The 20,111-nt window shown below is 44.0% G+C and overlaps 1 protein-coding gene across 1 annotated transcript in view; it reads left to right on the top strand.

The window, feature by feature from the left end:
- Window positions 1-20,111, top strand: part of LOC100545769 (uncharacterized) — a 97,863-nt gene that overhangs the window by 35,653 nt on the left and 42,099 nt on the right. The window contains exons 25-54 of the mRNA XM_085212414.1: window positions 29-219; window positions 740-871; window positions 1,179-1,253; window positions 1,522-1,602; window positions 1,691-1,717; window positions 1,839-1,883; window positions 2,400-2,468; window positions 2,566-2,661; window positions 3,486-3,512; window positions 3,678-3,731; window positions 4,814-4,894; window positions 5,432-5,491; window positions 5,697-5,732; window positions 7,004-7,039; window positions 8,006-8,038; window positions 9,350-9,421; window positions 10,034-10,093; window positions 10,975-11,010; window positions 11,517-11,597; window positions 12,307-12,342; window positions 13,113-13,157; window positions 13,278-13,349; window positions 13,726-13,761; window positions 13,873-13,908; window positions 14,471-14,512; window positions 15,336-15,389; window positions 16,490-16,528; window positions 16,828-16,863; window positions 17,723-17,848; window positions 18,839-18,958. Of these exons, the coding sequence (XP_085068540.1) occupies window positions 29-219; window positions 740-871; window positions 1,179-1,253; window positions 1,522-1,602; window positions 1,691-1,717; window positions 1,839-1,883; window positions 2,400-2,468; window positions 2,566-2,661; window positions 3,486-3,512; window positions 3,678-3,731; window positions 4,814-4,894; window positions 5,432-5,491; window positions 5,697-5,732; window positions 7,004-7,039; window positions 8,006-8,038; window positions 9,350-9,421; window positions 10,034-10,093; window positions 10,975-11,010; window positions 11,517-11,597; window positions 12,307-12,342; window positions 13,113-13,157; window positions 13,278-13,349; window positions 13,726-13,761; window positions 13,873-13,908; window positions 14,471-14,512; window positions 15,336-15,389; window positions 16,490-16,528; window positions 16,828-16,863; window positions 17,723-17,848; window positions 18,839-18,958 (1,934 nt within the window). The remainder of the gene's footprint in view (window positions 1-28; window positions 220-739; window positions 872-1,178; window positions 1,254-1,521; window positions 1,603-1,690; window positions 1,718-1,838; window positions 1,884-2,399; window positions 2,469-2,565; window positions 2,662-3,485; window positions 3,513-3,677; window positions 3,732-4,813; window positions 4,895-5,431; window positions 5,492-5,696; window positions 5,733-7,003; window positions 7,040-8,005; window positions 8,039-9,349; window positions 9,422-10,033; window positions 10,094-10,974; window positions 11,011-11,516; window positions 11,598-12,306; window positions 12,343-13,112; window positions 13,158-13,277; window positions 13,350-13,725; window positions 13,762-13,872; window positions 13,909-14,470; window positions 14,513-15,335; window positions 15,390-16,489; window positions 16,529-16,827; window positions 16,864-17,722; window positions 17,849-18,838; window positions 18,959-20,111) is intronic.

Below are 20,111 nucleotides of genomic sequence, written 5' to 3'. Positions count from 1 at the left end.
CTTCTGTTGAAAGAGTGATGTGTTTCAGGAATCCGCATCATTGCTGTGGGTGTCTCGGGAGCTGACCCTGCTGAGCTCAACGACATTTTACTGCAGCAGAATCTCCAGAATGTTTTCTATGTGAGCACATTTGATGAGTTCCCCCATATCCTCCGAGAGCTAATAGAAGTCATTTGTTCTGACCTTCAGCCCTCAAGGGCCCCGCTGCCATCTGGGGAGGTGAGCTGCTTTACAGAACTTTGAATAAAAGGCAAATTATCTGGCGTAGGTCATGCTCAAGGACAATCTTCTTTCCAAAGCAAAGTTTCAAAGAAAGGAAGTAACAGATTTAGAATACTGGGTCCAATCCTGACTTCACTCACTGTCCGGTCCTGGACATAGAATCATAGGATCATTAAGGTTGGAAAAGACCACTGAGATCATCTAGTCCAACCGTCAACCCATCAGATCATCTAATCCAACCATCAGCCATCAACTCATCAACATGAAGAACAAAAACATTGAAAACAAGGCAGTAGAACTGAGGAAGACAGAACAGAGCTTCAAATGTTTTGTCACATACAGCCCCTGCAGGACCAAAGTATTTGAATGTATTATAAATATATTACCCTCTTCTAATTCTGATTTATGGATCTTTGCTAAGGATGTGTATGATGGGTTTTCTCCAACAGTGATACAGCTATTTCAATGAATAGGCTGGCTGGTGGATCACCAGTCTAACCCAAACTCCACGCTGTAGGTTGCCAGACCTGAAGCTGACAAGCAATTGCCATTTGATGACACAGACAACAAGGTACACCTCCCTGATCCATCACCAGCTGAACCAGACATCCAGAAAGGAGTGGAAGCTTGTGGTCCCTGGTGTCTAAAGGTGAGAATTCCTTCACTGATTCACAGGAATGTAAATAATACATAGAAACTTAACGTCATCTAGGTTGGAGAAGACCTTCAAGACCACTATGTTCAACCACCAACCTGACCCACTGAGTCCCATCACTAAATTATATCCCTTAGTGAAGATAGGAACCAGTCCATAGTGGTAGAGCTTATCCCTCACTTCTGCTTTGTAAGACAAAGGGTGTGCTAGCCTGTGTTTTATGGTCACACTGGTTTGGTTTTATTTGCCATTCTTTGCTGAATCTATAGATCATTTCTTCCATTTTCCTTTTCCTTTCAAGAACTCCGGGGGCTCACCAGCTCGTGGAGGTTATGATCCATATGGGTTTACTGTGAAGGGAGAGAAAGGAGAGAGGGTGAGTCCATTTTCATTTGTTTGGTTAATTAATATACAATTAAATGAATTAGTAACAACAAGGAGATCTTCAGATCTTTTTATGCTGGTGTTTTAATAAATGTTGCTCTATGCTGGCTTTGAAAATCAGGCAAAAAGGAACTTTTACATGTTTGTATTTACTGGCAGCTGAGGATTCCCTCAAGCAGTGCAGGAAGCCAGGGATGCATTAAGACATTCAGGTTGGCAGGTCTGCAGCCATAACTTGCAGTCTATTATTTTTAATTTAGGGTCTACCTGGGAAGGATGGCATTCCTGGACTGCCAGGCAGACCTGGACGAACGGGTCCTCCTGGTCCCCCTGGACTCATGGTATGTGTTTGCTTTAGCAAACCCTATAAGAATGGCATTTAATGGAGAAGTGAGCATGGCTCTCAGTTCTCTCTTTCCTGTTTTGCAGGGTCTCCCTGGCATCCAAGGTGATGTTGTAAGTATTTTGAATGCAGTGAATGTCATCAACAGTGGGAACCTAAAGCTTGATCATTTCACAATGATGATCTTGTGGGTGCTTTGTGGTTCAATGTTTCATGGTTTATTTTTAATTCCAGGGATCTCCAGGCTATCCAGGACCAGTGGGGCCAAAAGGTGACAGGGTGAGTTTCATTCCTGGGTTTATTTGCAAAAAAAGCTCTTATATTGCTGTGATCTCTTGTTTCTGAGCAGTGCACAGGGACCTTTGGTGCATATGAACTTTTGAGTTATATGTAACAGCTCCAGTCATCATCTGTGGGAGTTGTCCTTCAGTTTGGCTAGGAGATATTTAATGTCTTCGTGGAGAAAACTGCTCAGTTCTTATCACAAGTCCTTGGCATGTTTCAGTTGGATATTTGCAGAAGCAGGTAGCTGTTGGTTGAGTCATTCTGCATTTTTGAAGGTTTTCATTGTGAATAAGCCTGTTTGTACACGTTTAAGACACAGAAAGGTAAGGTTTCAAGACCAGTTGTAGGCAGTTCGTAGAAGCAGCTGTCCTCTTCTTCCCTTATCCCCAAATATTTGTTTCTACTCCTTCCTTGCACCCACTTGAGCTGTCTGTATGGCTGTGCCATGCCCTCTTTTTGTCTGGATCTCCAAACACAGCTGAATGTGCATCTTTCTTTCCTTGCACACAGGGAGAACCTGGTTATGTCCTGGGAGGAGTGGAGGTGATTCCTGGCCGAAATGGGCATCCTGGTCCCCCTGTGAGTATTGTTCCCTTCAGTCTGTGGCAGTGACAGAGCAGCAAAGGATCTGGGAAAGAGCTCACATCTCTATTTCCCCTGGTTTTCATTATTACAGGGACAGAAAGGACAGCCAGGGGTTCCTGGGGTAGCTGGACCACAGGGTTTACCCGGCTTACCAGGACCACAGGGGCCACCAGGCATCTCCATCAAGGTGAGCAATGCTATCTGCACCATAGCTCTGTGATGTTCATCCCAGAAATGGAGAATCTGCCATAATCCAGAACCTCTAGATACTCTGCTTATTCAAGGGCTATAAGAACACACATTTCTTTTCTCCATCATGGGATGATCTCATTGAGACACATAAGGATGAACTCTGCATGGCTTTCCTTGCCACCAGGACCCTGCTGTTCAACACAGTGGAGATCAATAATGGAGCTTGTAATATAGTCGGCTTCATCTGACATGAAACCAGATTCAGTGGCCACTAAGACATAGAATCATTAAGGTTGGAAAAGACCTCTAGGGTCATCTAGTCCAACCATCCACCCAATACCAACGTTGTCCACTAAAGCATGTCCCTCAGTGCCACATTTCCATGTTTCTTGAACATTTCTAGAGACAGTGACTCCACCACAACCCTGAGCAGCCTGTTCCAATGCCTGACCACTCTTTCAGATAAGTTTTCCCAATATCCAACGTTTACAACTCTAGATCCCCATGAAGGTTGTTCAGTAGCTGGAGTGAAATACCCAGGACAGCCAAAACTACATAAATAAAATGTGTCCAAAAGTCTCAGAAGAGTTCTAGAGACCTGAACTCCCCTCCTATCTATCCCAAGTGTAGTGGCTGATAAATTTTTCAGGCAGAGTCTGGCCCATGCAAGATAGCAGACACCTCTACTGAAGCTCAATTTCCTTCAAAAGTGGGAAGTTTTGGTCTCTGGGGTTGTCATCCTGCAGGAGATTTTAGGCAGGATCTAAATGCAGAGAGATTATTATCCTGCAGTAATACTCCTTGTCTTTTGTGTTTCAGGGTGAACCAGGGGATTCAGGTCTCAGGGTAAGTACCTGAGATTGACTTTCATGTTACTGTATGATGGCAATCTTCTTTTTTTATTATTTATAACTCACCCAATAGGTTCTGATTTCAATACTTTCCAGATGTCCATCCAGATCTGAAAGGGTCAGTCAGACAAAATGTAAGATTGTTCTGTGCTTCACGCAGGGCCCTCGTGGAAGGAATGGCATCAAAGGGGACAGAGGAGGCATGGGAGAGCCGGTGAGTTGTCCATCAATGGTCAATCACTATGGAAGAGCCATTGGCCACACTGGAGGGGGCATTGGCCTGGGAACACGAGCTGTCACATAGAGTGGGTGGGGAGGGACAACATCTACTGCCAGCTCATGTCAGCCACCACTGTGAGATGCTTTGGTCTGCTGATGAGGACTGGCACATGAAGCAGGGCCAATTAAGCATTTCTCACCTTGTAGTCTTCATCCTGCTGATCCACCACATATGAATAGCCAAAAGAAAAATGTTAGGAGCACAAAGCAGACACTCATTATACTAAAAGCAAGGACATGTTCTCATGGCTCAGAGCAAACCTGTGAAAACTACATCCATTACCATGCTCACAATGACCACAAATCCTTTGACATGATCAGTCATGCTGATGGACAATAGAAAATGTTGCATGATGAAGACTGCTCCGAAGTTATTCCACCCTGAACCCTTGTATTACCTACTATTACCCTTGTATTACTCCTTACTCAGGAGCAGCTGAGTCAGCACTACTCCTTCCCACATCTCAACCTTCTCCCCCTCGCAGGGGGACAGAAAAGAGCTGGGGCAAATCCAGAGGAGAGAATAAGGTGGCTCAAAAGCGTAGGATGGTAAATAAACGGTGCGGGTGGCAGATTTGGGACAAACAAAAAGGAGGTGACTCTTCACACAAGTAATTCCACACGGATATTTTCAGCATCAGAAGAGAAACACAAGAAAAGAAATAGTCCATGGGGAGCTACTAAGGATAAAGAAACCATGTCTGGTTTGGAAAGTGTGTACAAATAATTCAAACCTGAGAGATGAGTACCAGTCTCTATCTTCCCACACAGCAAACACTTCTGTTTTTCCCTTCCTGAGTGATCTATCATCCATAACTCATTCTTGGGAGGGTAGAGATGGGGGACGTCTTGGATACACATAATCATCTCTGTAAATCCTCAATTGCAAAGCAACTGGTAAGACAGGCATATCAGGAAATATATTTCTCTGCTTGTGTTTCTGCAGACTTCTCTTTAGTATGATTGGTAACAAGCAGTTGAGAGAAGAAAGATGTGATAATGTATTTTCCTTTCCAGGGGAAACCTGGCTTGCCAGGCCCTGTAGGGCTGGATGGTGTCCCTGGACTGCCTGGACCAAAGGGAGAAAAGGGAGAAAAGGTCATTACTCTTATCAGATGCTTGTGAGATCCATCATCCCAAGAGGGAGCTTGGGATAAAGTAATATCAATGTAGACGTAGAGTGAAAATAAAGTGGAGATATATAGGGATTTCCCCCCATTTCCCCTCCACTCCCAGCTCATATGTGCTCAAGTCTGTGCATGGTGGAGTAGATTCTTCCTCTCCATCCAAGCTCTTGTTTTCTCTCTGTCCTCTTTTTTCCACTAGTGGAAATTCTCTGCAGTTCTTGCTGCCTCCCTGCATGCTTCCTATCCCCTGGATGGGACTGCTTCGAGTAGTCCCTGAAAACATCCTTGCTTTTAATTCTCTTCTCCAAATCATTGCTTGTGCTTTGTCTGAGGTTACTGGCTAGACATATATCTTAGCTAACCGGTTAGAGAGCCAATTTCTCACCTCCTCCTCAGCAGGATGGTTAAGAACAGAGCTCTGAAGCAGATTGCAGGGAGGGTAGGATGTATCATACTTTGCAGTTTAGCATTTGGTACTTGTCTGCACAATGCTGCGATTACCTTGCAGGGGACGGCAGGAATTGGCATTCCTGGCACTGCTGGCCCAAAGGGGGAAGAAGGACAGCAGGTGGGTTTGCCATTTTGCTGTGAGATTTCTGCTAAAATCCCCTTGGAGCGTTCAGGGTCTCCAGACTCTTCTCCAGTACCTCTTCTGTAGGTTGTCTCTGGTGGGTACATCCTGTGGTTGCAAATGGAAAGGGATAAAGAAAGGAAGAAAGTGAGTTTTAAAGTCTGAGCTTTTGTTTTTTCATCTTTTTTTTTTTTTTTTTAAGGGGGTGATGGGCCCTCCAGGAGTCCCTGGACCAAAGGTAGGTACCAAAACACTGAACCTGAGTCACTGTGCCTGGCACTAAAAGTGCCAAGGAAAGAAACTAGCTCTAATGATCATCATATGCTGTAGAAACGTGACCTCTTACTCAAAAGCAATGGAAATAATTCTGTGCATCAGCAGTCATTGACCATGGAAGTCATTGACCCATAAAAGTCATTTTTGTGGGATGTTGGAGACATTGGAATGACAGTGAGATGCACTGTCTTGGTAAGAAATGCCCATCTTTTCCACCTGTTGAGGAAAGAGGAAACCTTAGCTTGGCCAATTCTCTCAAGCTTACTCAAAGGCTCGAGGGCTGTGGGAAGGAAGGATTTTGTGTCCTGGTGCTGTCAGAGGCAAAGGTCTGGACTACTGTATCTCCAGTCCATATCTGGCAGTGCTGCTGTGAACCATAGGTAGATGAAGCATAGCAAGGACTGATCAGGAATGAACTCAAGAGGGCAGAAAGATGTCCTTGGATTGCTGTTTGATAACAGAACAAGACTGCAACCCAGCACACCAAATTTCCACAGGCCTTGCTCTGGAGATCTGAATTTCCCTAGCACAGGGGGTGCCAGGCATGGATTCAGGTGGTACATAAGCCACCTCATTACTCATCCAGGTTCTTACAGCTTTTGGAGGTGCAAAGCTTACAATCAGGTTGTATGATTTTCTGCATGTCCCCTTCTACAAGTAGCTTAGGTTGTGCATTGAGATGATGACCAATTAAATCTGAGCCAATTACTTATTTCAGGTCAGATGAGGTCAAGAATATCCACTTTAGGTCAAATAAGGTCAAAAATATTCACCTTGAACCCAAAATAAGTTCTTGCCATACTTCCAGGAAAAAATAATCTCCAAGGAAATGTTTCATTCAACAAAATATTTTCTTCCTTTTGCTGTGTTTGTTTTTTTTGTTTGGTTGTTTGGTTGTTTGGTTTTTTGTTTTTTTTTTATATCATAAAATGGAGGAGGGTCATTACATAAAATGTAAGGTCACTGCAAATGGTAACAGCCAGCTTGCTGTTCATGTCATGTCTTGCTCTTCATGATAGCAAAGATGTCTTTGAATTGCACAATCCTGGTCCACACAAACATGAGCCTGTGGCCAGATGCTCCGTGGACTCCTCTTGAAGAAAAGCAAGCTTTATTAGGGTCACTGGTGATGTTGGCCATACCCAAGGACTTATAACTCACGCTACACTCCACATATTGAAAGTACTGAATCTGCTTTCAGTCTGGTAGAAATTCTCTTTTAATGTCTTATAGGGACTTCCAGGACCTCCAGGGCAGAAGGGAGTCCAAGTAAGTCAAACAGCGAGAGAATAGGTTTGACTAGCTCAGCAGAAGGTGTCTTGAATTTCTGCAGCTTGTAGGCTCAGTCAGGTGTGTTTATGGTGGGGCTACACAGAGAAGAAGCCAACAGGGAGTCAAGTGAGCATCCCTGGAAGCTCAGAATCTCCCTTCTGTTTTGCTCTTTTGCTTCTGAACTGAGTTTTGAGTTGATTTCAGGAGTGTATGGAGGAGAACAACGAGCATTGCCCCAGATTATTCACTTTACGTCATCTTGCTTTGCAAGGGAACACAGGATTTCCAGGTGCTCCAGCTCTAGGGGTAACTATGAGTGGATTACAGCCTTTCTTGTGCTATAGCCAGTGAGCACCACCAACAGTGGTGCCAGTAGACCAAGGACCGAGGAAGATCTGTCCCACTAAACTTCAGTGAAAACTATAAGACCTCACCCCTGACCCTCCAACCATGTCTTCTGCCGAGACCTATCACCAAGACAGACTGGTGCATCCTGGATGGTATTTTATGATCAAGGGCACGCACTGCTGGTTTATTTCAGAGTAGCATTGGCAGAATTGATTTAGAGACAAAAGGTAGAAAGATAGCTTTATAGTCCCTAAATCAGGGTCATCGTACAGTCATGAAGATTCATTGCTGTCCAAAGGTCAGTCCTTGGTGTATATTAGCACAGGCTAAAGCAGCTATTTGCCAACTACCCTTTTTATAAGAATGATCCTTCAGTCTCATCCCTAGACCCAAAACCTACTGAAGATGGTGGGATTCTGTCACAACCTTCACTGAGTTTGGGATTTAGCTTGTATCCCTGTTGGGCATTTTATGATCCGCTGTAGGTGATGCATTTCTTATCCCATAGCAAGACTGACATTATCTTGTTTAGGAAGAGGTCGTATGAGCCTCTTCTTTGAAAGGGAGACCACTGCCTAAATAAGAGGGTACTTCTGTGATTTATTTTATCCTCAGGTTTTGGGACCACCAGGCAAGAAAGGTGTCAGGGTAAGTCCATTAATTAGTGCTGCTTGAAATTTAGATAAAACTTTGCCTGAAAAAGGGAGGGCTGGACTATGTTTCACTGCCTGAATCATATATCCCTTGCGATGGATGGGAGAGGAGAGGTTGGAAAAATAGCAGTAATCTTGCCCTGCTGATAATTCTTTTGCTTTTATTAACATTTTGTGCCTGTCATTCTCCTTCTGTCTCTAGTCCATGGGGAAATTTGATATTTCCATGTGCTAGTTTTAGGACATAGAGTTCACAGAAGCACAGATCCAGTCTACACACAGAAGTTACTATCCAGACAAGGGAGGCATTGACATTAAACCAAAGAATCGATGAGGCAGGAGGGAACTTCTAGGGGTCTCTAGTCCTACCTCCTCTTTAAAACATGGCCAACTTCAATACCAGGTCAGAGTCCTTCAACCATTTAGAAAGCATGTCCAATGGCAGAGAGTTCCCAAGTACCTGGGGCTCCGACCCAGTGATTGGCCTCTCCATGACTGGAGGAATTTGAATTTCCCAAATGAGAGTGATTCCTGAGATAGAGCTGTTCCCTGACTGTTGGCTATATTGTGCATCTGCTTTATAATGCAGCACATATAGTTCACTTCTGCAAAGTTTTTGTGGTTGTATAGGGCCTGGAGTATTTAAAACATCTATTTTTTTTATATTCTTTATAGTTTATTGTCAATCTGCAGAGAAATAAAAGATCTCTCTTATCTTTGCAAGGAGTATTTACTGCAGGAGAAATTCCTCTTGGCTTTTTGACTCCTGGCATTCATGAAATTATCTTCATACTTTCCTTGCCCTTTAGAGATAATGAGTTCTGCCCTTCTCTCTGAACTTGAATGTTGGAGTCACCTCCATTCATCGGTTTTATTCTTCACACTGCTTAATAGTGGTTATCAAAATGTTTCTCTTCTTTTAGTCTTGATGATGTTAGGTAATGACCTTGGGCCTGAATTTTATCATGCTTGATACTACTCTAAAGCCACACAGCACTTCATAGTTGTGTAAAGTTACATATATCACCATTACATGGCAGGAGAGAGCCTAGCTGTTGTGATGGGCTTTGTATAACAGAAGCCCCAAGTACTAAAGGGAAAACTTCAATAGAAACCCAAAGATGAATGGGGTGGATGGACTGAATGGAAGGATGAGTGGTACGGATGGATTGATTGGATAGATTTCCCAACAGAATGGACTTTCAGAGTGAATTGAAAGTGCAGAATGTAGCTTTAGCAAGCCACTTGAAAATGGCTTGGTTTTCCTGCATGATATTACTAGCTTTTGGGATGTCTTTATACATAGGGTGATATTGGACCAACGGGGGCCCCAGGACCACAAGGAGACAAAGGAATACAAGGAGACAAAGGAGAGAAGGTAACATACTTGCTCTTGTTCTCTGAACATTTTCAAGAGAGGGGTAGATGCGGCACTTAGGGACGTGGTTTAGTGGGCATGGTGGTGGAGGATTGATGGTTGGACTAGATGTGGTCATTTCCAACCTTAATGATTCTATGACTCGTGTCTTGAGTTTGGAAGCTGCTCTTGCAAGACACTGCATCATCTCCCTTTGCATCTTGCTCAGAACCAAGCACAACATTAGCAACTAATTCCCAACAGTTATAGCAAGGAGGAGGAACAGGCTGGCCCTGAAGGGACTGCAAAGTGATTATGGGTTGGAGAAAGCGAACAATTAATATGGCACAGGGCATGCTACCATGAATGAAGAGTGGAGTGGGATAGTGTCTCCACAACTAATGAAAGGCAATTGAAGAATAGTAGCCAAGATGTGCAAAATCCAGATGGGGAAATTGAGATACTGGGTTCCCCGAGCCATGTTTTAGTGAAAACTGTCTCTCCACAATAGCATCTCCTAGAGGTGGCAAGCAGTGTGTTTGGGAGGGCAGAAGGATGTGTTAGCTATACGGAGAACTGGACGGTGAGACTGGCAGAGGGTTCACACTATGTCATTGTCATTGATTTTTGCAGGGAAGTCCAGGTTTTGGCATTCCTGGTCAACCAGGGCTGAAGGGAGACACAGGGGACAGGGTAAGTGGGGCAACACACTGGGTGTGAATTGGGAACAGCTAAGGAGACAAATCAGAAACAATTTCTCAATCACCTCCAAGCATATGAGCTCAATGGCTGTCACTCACAAGGCTAGTCATCGTCAAATTAATACCACAATGATAATGAGAAGCTGAGCTGTCACTGTCTTTGGTGCTCCCATGCTGATGGTGTGTTATGGAGCAGTCTGCATCCAGCTGTGGAAGGCAATGCAGAACACTCCTGATTCTGGAAGAAAGCATGGAAAGTCAAAGATCATCTGGGAACTCTGTGGGGAACAAAACCAAAGAAGCCCAATTTCCAATGGCTTTGTGTCCTGACATGGTTTAGTGAGCATGATGGTGATGGTTGGACTAGAGGTTCCTAGTGATCTTTTCCAACCTTAATTATTCTATGATTCTACGAAAGGAAACTTGACCTTTATCTTCCTGACTTATGTGTCAAAGGTGCAAGAATCTGGTGGTTCCCACTTGTGTTCACTAATATCTAGTGAGGGTTGAGTTTGTGTTTCCTCCTATGAGAATATTAACTGTCCATTTTGCTTTATTCCAGCAGTGACTTGTATAATTCATAATCTTTGAGATCCCCATCCCTCTATCAAAGTCAATGGTTTTAGAAATGGTGAAGACAGATGAATCTAGACAATGTGTGCTTGCAGCAGCCTTTCTTCTCTTGGGACAACATATGTTTTCTCCTTCTCTGCATCATACTAATCTTTTCCATGTGCTAGTACCTGCAATCAAGGAGCAGCTTTGCAGCATTAAGTCTGATGCTTACCCTTTAGATATGGCAAAAGACCCTTATCTAAAATTTTCCTGCCTCTGTCATTCTGACCATGTGACTAATAGTGTCTATTTCTGCAGGGAAACGTAGGCTTGTCTGGCAGACCAGGTTACAAGGTGAGTATATGATGCAGTGATTGCAGCACCGTTTCATGACGGATGTCTGTGTCACTCAACATAACTTGAGATAGCAAAGTTTTATCTTTGCTGTGGGGGTAGAGTCAAGATGTGAGTGGCATTCAAAAAGCTGAAAAGTTTGAACAATCCTGCTTTGCTGGAGTTTCCATGTGATGCACAGAGCCTTGCACAGGTAAACAATGACAAGATGACATGGAAAGGGGGATAAATTCTACGAACACTGTCTTGTAGGATTTATGAGCAATGGCTGCTTGTGGGGTCTGAATGGGCCAATTTTAAGATGGATGTTTCCATCCGAGCCTGCTAAGCAAAAAAGCAGAACTCAGCCTTTCCCAGTGCAGGGTAGATGCTCTGAGCCCATACTTCAGCCAGCAGTGTGGAAGTAATTGCATGGCCATTGTGCCATGAGCCTGTCCCATGATGTCTAAAATGACAGCACTACGAAATACACAAGAGGAACATAACAACTGCCTTGCTTTCTTTAGGGGGAAATAGGTCCGAAGGGAGAGAAAGGTGAACCAGGATTACCTGGGAAACCTGGCGAGACCGGCCTAAGAGGTAAAGATGTAAGTAGAAGCTGCAAGTCCAGATGGATGGTTATGCTGATACAGTCTGGACCAAGCCAACAACCCTAGGTTACGCCCTTGCAGAATTAGGAACAAGAGACAACATGGGACCAGTCAGAAACAGACATCTTACATAAGTCTGGCTGGGGAAGAGTCAAGTCTCAGCCCAACAGTGGCCTACAACATGAGTCTAGGCAGGTTGCCTCAAATTAGGCATGATGGGTTGTTCATCAAGGGATACACCTTCTTATCTGCTCTGTCTTTTCACAGCAAATGAGAAGATGGATCCTTTTTAGGGTATTTTTCAGGCTCTGTTTTGGGGTGAAGTCTCTTTACCTTTGGTCAAAGTGAAGTGAGCACATGGCATGTGCTCACTTGCTATTCAACATGGTGAGCTTTAGTCATTGAATCAGTGTTAAATACAAGGAACGACCATGGTGTCACACCAGTCCTGAATATTTTGTTTTTACAGTACAGTAGATCAATCAAGGTGGCATTTCCCAAGTGCTTCATGGCTGGGTTCAGGTAAACCTCTCCTACCATTAGTCACTGAAGACTTTCCTTTAGTCTAAAGGGCTGAATTGATGCCTGAGCATCAAGTGGAATAGGACCACCAAGAGAAGACTCGAGAAAAAAAAAAGGAAATTATAGTGAAAATAAACTGGTTACAAGGCTAAAGGTAACCTAGCATTTTTGCATTGTGTTTTAGGGAGAACCAGGGAAGAAAGGCATCTCTGGGATGAAGGTAATCAGTGGGATTTCCAACTCTTCTGGGGTTATGTAGTGCCAAAGACAACAGCCTCACTCATGACTGCAGTGAGTACAGCAGTGTAGGAGAATGGTAGTACTTAGGGTGAAGTTCCTTGTAGCCCAGAATCTCTTCTCCAGTTAATTTAGCATGAGTTAGTTGAGCAGCATCTGCAAAACCTGTCCCTTTTATTTGTTTTGAAACTCCTACTTATTTTATTTTCTGTTGCCTTGCCTTTGAATTACATGAGACTGTGAAGAATACCCATTATATTTCCTATGACTTTATTTTGTTTCAGCTTTGGTTTTTCATCTTCTAAAGCTAAAGGATAAAAAAGAAAGGCCAAAAAGAATCAATTCGTATTTTCTTTGGGAGATAGTTCTTTATGCTCAGCAGCAGAAAGCAGATTACAACAACTCACAGTGGGGTCTGGTGGAAATTACCCAATTTCCTCCATAGATATGAGTAGTCTGATGTTACCATATACCTTCAACTCCATTTACTCCAACACTAGGGTAGATCTAAAACATCAACCCTGGTTAATTATAATTCAGATCACCATAGAGCTGTCTTGGTACCAACTTTATAAGCATTAATTCCAAAGAGGAGACCTTAGCTGCTTTAGGGCCATTGGAATAGTAGTAGGCCTTGGTTCTCACCCTCTAAAATGTTTTCTCCATGTGAAAGTGCAGTAAAATTAGTACCACCAATGAAGGTTCAGGCTTGAACGAAGAAGGCTTTTTAAAGCTTCTACTTCTCTTTTTTAGGGAGAAGCTGGTGCCCCAGGAGAACCAGGAGTGAGAGGGATGAGGGTAATAATTGTTATTATCATAATTTTCTGCCTAGGTGAGCATTTTTCTTGTTTGCTTCCCTATTTGGAACTGTCGGATGTGTTCTATTTCTGATTGTTTCTCTGAACCCTTTCTCATCAGGGTCCACTTGGACTCCCAGGACGACCTGGAGAGCAGGGGATAAAAGGCGACCCAGGAGAACCTGGAAAGGATGTAAGGCAAATCCTAAAAGGGCAGTTGCACCTATGTTCTGTCTGATCTCCCTCTAACAGCTTAGGAAAACGCTGGTTGACAAAGGGACAGAGATCTTAAGGATGTGATGTTTCTACAGACTCTGTGAAAATGAGCAACTGAATGGGAGAGAGAAAGTCTCTAATGAGCCTACCTGCTGAGGAAGAGGCTACAGTCACACCCCTTATTAAATATCAGAGTTCCTCTGCAGGAGTGAGGGTGAATTCCGGATTTTATTAGCTTAGCTGCTCAAGGAAGGGTTTGTTTGTCTATTGAAGGCTGTGCCAGCTAGAAGATGCTGAGAGTCCCCTCCCCTACCACAGCTTCTTCTCACCCTGCCTCTCTCTCCCTTTCCTAGGGAATTACTGGAGAGAAGGGAGACAAGGGTGAACCTGTAGGTTTGCACATTCTCATTTATAAATTTGCATGATAGAATGTCTGTTTGGTGGCTAAAATGCTGAACTGTACCACTCACTCTTTTTATGGGGGTGTTGTATTTTCACAGGGTATGCCTGGGCTGCCTGGGACTCCTGGAAGTATTGTGAGTATTGCCTTTTTCTGCTGACTTATGCATTTGATCAGGAAAGGGATATGTTGATGATTGGACTAGATGATCCTATTGGTCTTTCCAACTTTAATGATGCTATGATTCTATGTTGAGATTTATCATGAATCCTGGATACCATGGGGAACACACTGCCAGAACATATACTATATGCTGTACAGCAATTTCCCTTTAGCCTTATCAGAAGAGACAAAGCAGTACAGCTAGTTGCTCTGCATGTGTGGTCAAATGAATGTCACTCCAAATCATTCATCACTGGTTATGCAAGAAGCTCATGACACAGAAGAGAATAAAATCTGGTTATGAGCTTGGCTTTTGGAAACGTAGATGCAGATACCAACATCACAACCACCCCGAATCTCTGATACATGAGCAGGAGGAGGATACACTGGCTCCCTTTTGTTTTGAGTCCAAACACAACATGTTCACATTGCTGGTTGAGAGAAAGCTGCTGGCTTTGTATCTACGGTTTATCTGGGATAAAAGGCATGTGGAGATGAGAAATCTTCCTTCACCAGATTTCTTCCATCTTTTGCAGATGTCTTCTCTGGAGAATACCATCACCTTGAAAGGGGAAAAGGTATTTTGCTTAAAAATATTTGTCTTGAAGCTGAATATGTGATTATTTTGCATTTCTCAGATGTTGTGTAGCTTCATTACTTTTGTAAAACAAAGTCTGCAAACACATCCTGAAAATCTCAAGCTCCATAAGCAAATTCTTGCTGCTCCCACCTTCAACAGCAAAGCTACTTCAAAATTAATGTAACCCTTTTGAAGATTCCAATAAAAGGTGAACATCAACTCTCCTTCCAAGACCCTTGTGTTTTTGCAGGGCAAACAAGAGTTAACTCAGTGATTAGGGGAATACATTCAGGTTCTGCCACTGTCAGCCTGACTGCTTGGCTTAAAGGGAATAAGATGATTTGGATGCCGGAATGACTCCAGTGTTTTTTCTAGCACAACAAGAATATTGCTATTACAGAAGCTCCCTTGCTATAGCAATAGCTCTGCTTCTGAGTGGGTAAGAGGAGATTTCATCTAGTGCTTGGCTGGGTCACAATAGAATGGATCCAGCACAGATGTAAGTCTCAGTAAGGGGCAGTAATGGCATTATTAACCAAAGACATTATCAGGAAAAAGAATCAGTAGGAAAGGTGTCAGGCATGGGAACTCTTCTCAAGGACCTAAATAGTGTATTTCGAGTGAAGAACAGAGATACTCCCGATTTTTCCTTAATTATGTGAGTCAGTGAGATAGTTGGAAGAAAAGGCTGGTTGGTCCATGTGGACGAAGACTTGGATGTTGTTAATCTGAGGCCAGTACATGGGAAACACCGTAATGTGCAGTGATCACTGTGAATTTTAGAGGGGATGAAGAACTAACATGTTCCTGCTGGCTTACAGGGAGATCGAGGGAAGGATGGTTTGAAAGGTGAAAGAGGTCCTCCAGGCCCAAAGGTATGTTCTCAGATATTTGGAAGGATCTTTGCGTTGGTGCCATTGGGTTGGATTGGCCAGAAGGGAAGAACAGCTATCTCAGATCTGTTTTCACACCCCAGAATGTTGAGTTTTTCAAAGCATGAGCTTTGCTTGTAAACTTGTGGTCACAGTGATGCTGTAGTTCTACAACTCCGTTTGGTAAATATACAATATTTAGGCAGGAAGATGTTCAGAAACTGAATGGGATATACTACTAGGGCCTTCCTGATGCCCTTCATTCCACCGGAATCTGTCAATGCAGAAACCAGATTTCAGTGAAATGAAGCCCATCAGAGAGGCAGCTCAGCTCCCGGTCTCATCAAAGCTCCTTCCCGTAACAGAGGACATCCAAAGCTGCTACAGCTTATCTGGCATTTCATCCATGTCAGCAGCCCAGGATCACTCACCTGAAGACTCACATCACGCTGGATGATGGCAAGGAGACACAGACAGCCCCAAAAACAACCTGTCCTTGGGACTTGTATATGGTATTCCACACTTAAACCTGTCAGAGATATTTGACCCAGACCAAACGTGGCAGTGTGAAGGGCCACCAGGACCGCAGCCACCTCTAAATGGGACCAACAACCCTGGGAGCAACTTGCCCATCCTCTGCCTTTCTGCCACTTCCACACAATTGCTACTGTAGTGGCAGCATTGGTGGCAGTGAAGGACCATCCAGATTTCACTGCTTACATATTATGAATGGCTGAGGACAAGTTTTCAGGTCTCTCTCTCTCCTTTCAATAAAGAATTGCATAACTCTGGTGGGAAACATTGCTAATTCGGTACAAAACACCGAATTCCCCCAGTCAAGGAGATGGTGCAAAGCTCCATTCCAAGAACCTTTTTTTGGCAATGCTCTGGTCCATCCCTGCTCTACAAAACACAACCACTAGCTGTGTCTGGTGGGAGAGGAAGAGCCAATTTATCAGGGTGGGATTTAAATCCTCTTGTGAGCAAAAAGGGGATTTGTTTGGAGTAGTGGAGCAGGATAGCAGCAAAGCAATGGCCAGATTTCTGTGACTTTTGCTCATGCTTGATGCCAGTCATAATGAATTGCTCTTGTTCGTTTGAAGGGAGAGCCTGGTCCACCAGGAAAAGGAGTGGAAATGAAGGTAAGGAAAATAAAAAGTACAGAGGATATTAATGTTGGAAACACCTTTCCTCTGCCTGTGTTCAGGATGTCAGGGGAGACCTTATGAATGCCCTAGGCTTAGCCATCACCACCTGCAAGACTAGCTCCCCAGGTTGGAGAGGAAAGATATCGCTGTGTTCAGTCCTTTGAGAAATGCCATTTTCTTACACCCAATGCTTCCCAAAGCACTGAAGTCAGGCTCCTGCTCAGAGGGGGACATTTCTGCTGCTCTTTGAGTCAGAGCTTTGGTTTTATTCTTACACTTTTTTCTTCTTTCAGGATCTGGAGAGACTTTTTGAAGAAAATGGTATCAAGGTAGGTAATGCTCTGATTTTCCTTTTGATAAGATGACTGTAATAACCTTTCTGTCTATCCCCTGTGGCCTTCTGGAGATGACATGTGCACCTCCCAGTCCATCACTGGCACTAACAAGAAGTCAGGGTTATTAGATTTCACTTTACAGCTTTCCATGTGTATGTAACTTCTTCTTGGACAGCTTTGCTGCTGCTCCATTAGGGGGTGAACGGGGGCTTTGAGGCCCATATGAAATTGAGATCTTAGAAAATACCCACTTAGAGTTTGATGCTACCATTTGGTTTAGCTTGTATGAAGTGTACTTCAGTTCTGCATCTGCACAGCCAAGAAGAGGAGAGCCACAGGGTCCTGTTGTACATGTTGGTCATATTGTCTATCTTTAGCATAAAGTTGGGGTTTCTCCTTTGCTGATAACCCAAATCACAGTGTACACATTTCTTAGTGTATAATACAGCCATGGTGTCATTCCAGTCTCATGGCAGTCAACAAGCTCAGTAATTGTGATGAGCCCCAGCTTTTAGTCTCCCATTAACTACACCCTTATAGATGAGCTCATCGTCCTCAGCTCCTTATTGTAAGCTTGGAGAAGCAAATAAGGGAGATGAGGATCTGGCTTATCTAATCAAGTGTAGGGGGATTCATTTAGAATGGAGAGAGCCATTGCATAACTTCCATCAATCTATTCCTAGATGCCCAAGCCATAAGCACTTACATTTAAATCAACTGCTGGCAGACAGGGCCAAATGCTCTGTTACCCTCTTGGAAACACATCAGACATCATTCCAGGTTGGCTATAGCACTGTTGTTTCTTGGTGATGGGAGAGTGACAGTAAACAACTATGGGCTCTGTTGGTTGCAGCTGGCATTGTTGAAGGACCTTTCCAACGCGATCCTGCAGGAGGGGATGGATTGGCTGATGCAGCACTTGGGTGGCTCCAACACCTCCAGGAGAAAGCAGGCACTTCCATACACACCCAAACATGGCGTGAGTATTTGTCATCTTCAGGGCATGGACAGACCTAGAAGGAAATGAGACAATGAAGGTTTCAAAGTCACCTCAGTCATCCAGTTTATAGTGGCTTTCAGGCATGTTAATCTGAAAGAGGCTAAAGGCTCACACCAGGAAGGTTTGTTGGATTGGGGTTGGGATTTGGAGAGCAAAGCAGCTGAAAATATGAGAAATGACCACAAGGTCTGCTTCAAAAGTAAAGGACACAGAACAGCCCTGGTAGGAAGGATTGGGGTTCCACTGAGATGCATCCTAGAGTCTTGAGGGAATTGGCTGATGTAGTCACCAAGCCACTCTTGATGATATTTGAAAAATCATGGTGGACAGGTGAAGTCCATGGTGACTGGAAAAAAGGCCACTATGCACCCATTTTTAAGAAGGGTAGAATGGACAACTCAAGGAACCACCAATCTGGCAGCACCATCCTTGTGCCAGGGAAGATCATGGAGAAGATCCTCCTGGAAGCCGTGCTAAGGCATATGTAAGACAGAGGGGTGAGACAGGACAACTAGTATGGCTTCACCAAGGACAACCTAGTGGCCTTCTACGATGGCATAACTGCAGCAATGGACAAGGGAAGAGCCACTGATGTCATCTACCTGGACTTCAGTAAAGCATTTGACACAGTCCCCCATAACATCCTTCTCTCCAAACTGGAAAGAGAGTAGAGGTTAGTGGCTCAACTGACCAGATGAAGATCAATCACAGGTGTTGTCCCTCAGTGGTCTGTGCTGGGACTGAAGCTATGATTCCATGATTCTATGAAATGGTGAGCAGGGACTGCTTATTACTCTCTCCATCTTGGTAGAGGAAGACAGGCAGGTGGGACAGAGCCTGCTGGAGAGCCAGGGTAATGGGCAGAAATAAGTCATCAGAATCCATTGCATTTTTGCATTTGTGGTTCCTAGGAGCTCATGTTTGTCATGGTCACACAAAGCCATATTGTTGGTTTTTTTGATGTTACAGGGTTCATTGACAGTTGATACTTCTCATGATGTCCTGACCAGCACTGGGGTGACAGAAGGAGCACAGAGTCTGGCAGTAGACACTCCATTTAGGGTGCTGGTGTCTGAAGGACTCCCTAAGGTGAGAATAAGCAGCAGAGTTCATGAAGTATAGTCATAGATCTGTGCTCTCGTCCATTCAGTTTGCTGCAGGAATAACATTAAGAGCTCACACTTCTGATGCATGCCAGAGCTTCCAGTCCATGCTCCAGTGGCATTCTGCTCATCCCTCATCCTCCTTTCCCTTCTACCCAAACACAGCTCCTTCTTGTCCCTGCCATGACTCCATAGCTCTCATTTGCTCAAGTAACCATGCTAATTGCTAGAGATAATCTAATTGCCTACAGCCTTGGCAATTGCAAGTAACAGATAATTTGTTGTTATGGAAATTAGGAATTTACTAGTGATGTTATGGCTCATCTCCATCCTGGACCCAAGTTCCTGTATGTTTGCAGCACACATCCAGGAATAAACATAGAGAGCTATATCCAGGCTACCTCTCATAGCTGCAGGAGAAGTCCTGGGTATTAATTTGCCCATAGTAGACAGTCTTATAAAAGATTGTCTGGAAAACATCACTGGCAGCTGTGGTGAGGCTTTTCTAATCCTCTCTTATGACAGTCAAGAGGTGACTCACCATTAACCCTTGTTAGTCATGGGTAGGAAATGTTGCTTGTAACTGGAGCACAAGAGATGTGGGAGTGTTTGGAGCCAGCTCATGGTGAATTTGTCTTTCTCTGTGGTTGATTCAGTGATGACTTGTTGCTCAGGCACTTAGGGTAAGGCAGGCTCATCCTCACTCTGCTCCAGGATCTTACTGTGATCTTGCTTTTCCAGATCACAGCAGCCAGGATGACAATATTTTAGGGCCTTGAGGGGGAATGAAGTGCTCACCAGTAGGTTTGTTTGCATCAGAGGTCCCAAGAAACCAAAAATGGACAAACACCAGCAAGCCTGGAGCCAGATTTGGGAAGCAAAGACGCCAAAGCTATGACAATAAGGAAGTTTTGTTCATCTTAATGATCAGGATTTTTCATAAATGTTGTCACTATCTCTGCCACTATGAATGGGGGTCTGGGGTATAATTAGATGGCTTGGGCTGTTTGTCCAGGACAGGGTGGGAAGGAGCTGAATGCTTCCTTCTAAGGACCTGGTTTGGGGTTTAAGGTGAGAAGAGACAAAACATTCACCTCTAAGCCCCTGAGCAGCCCCCTGACCCACTGGGGACCTTTGTT

The sequence above is a fragment of the Meleagris gallopavo genome, chromosome 1 (assembly GCF_905368555.1).
Source record: "Meleagris gallopavo chromosome 1, MGAL_WU_HG_1.1, whole genome shotgun sequence".
NCBI lineage: Eukaryota > Metazoa > Chordata > Aves > Galliformes > Phasianidae > Meleagris > Meleagris gallopavo.
Note: the sequence above shows the minus strand (reverse complement) of the source record. Positions and strands in the feature narration are given on the sequence as shown.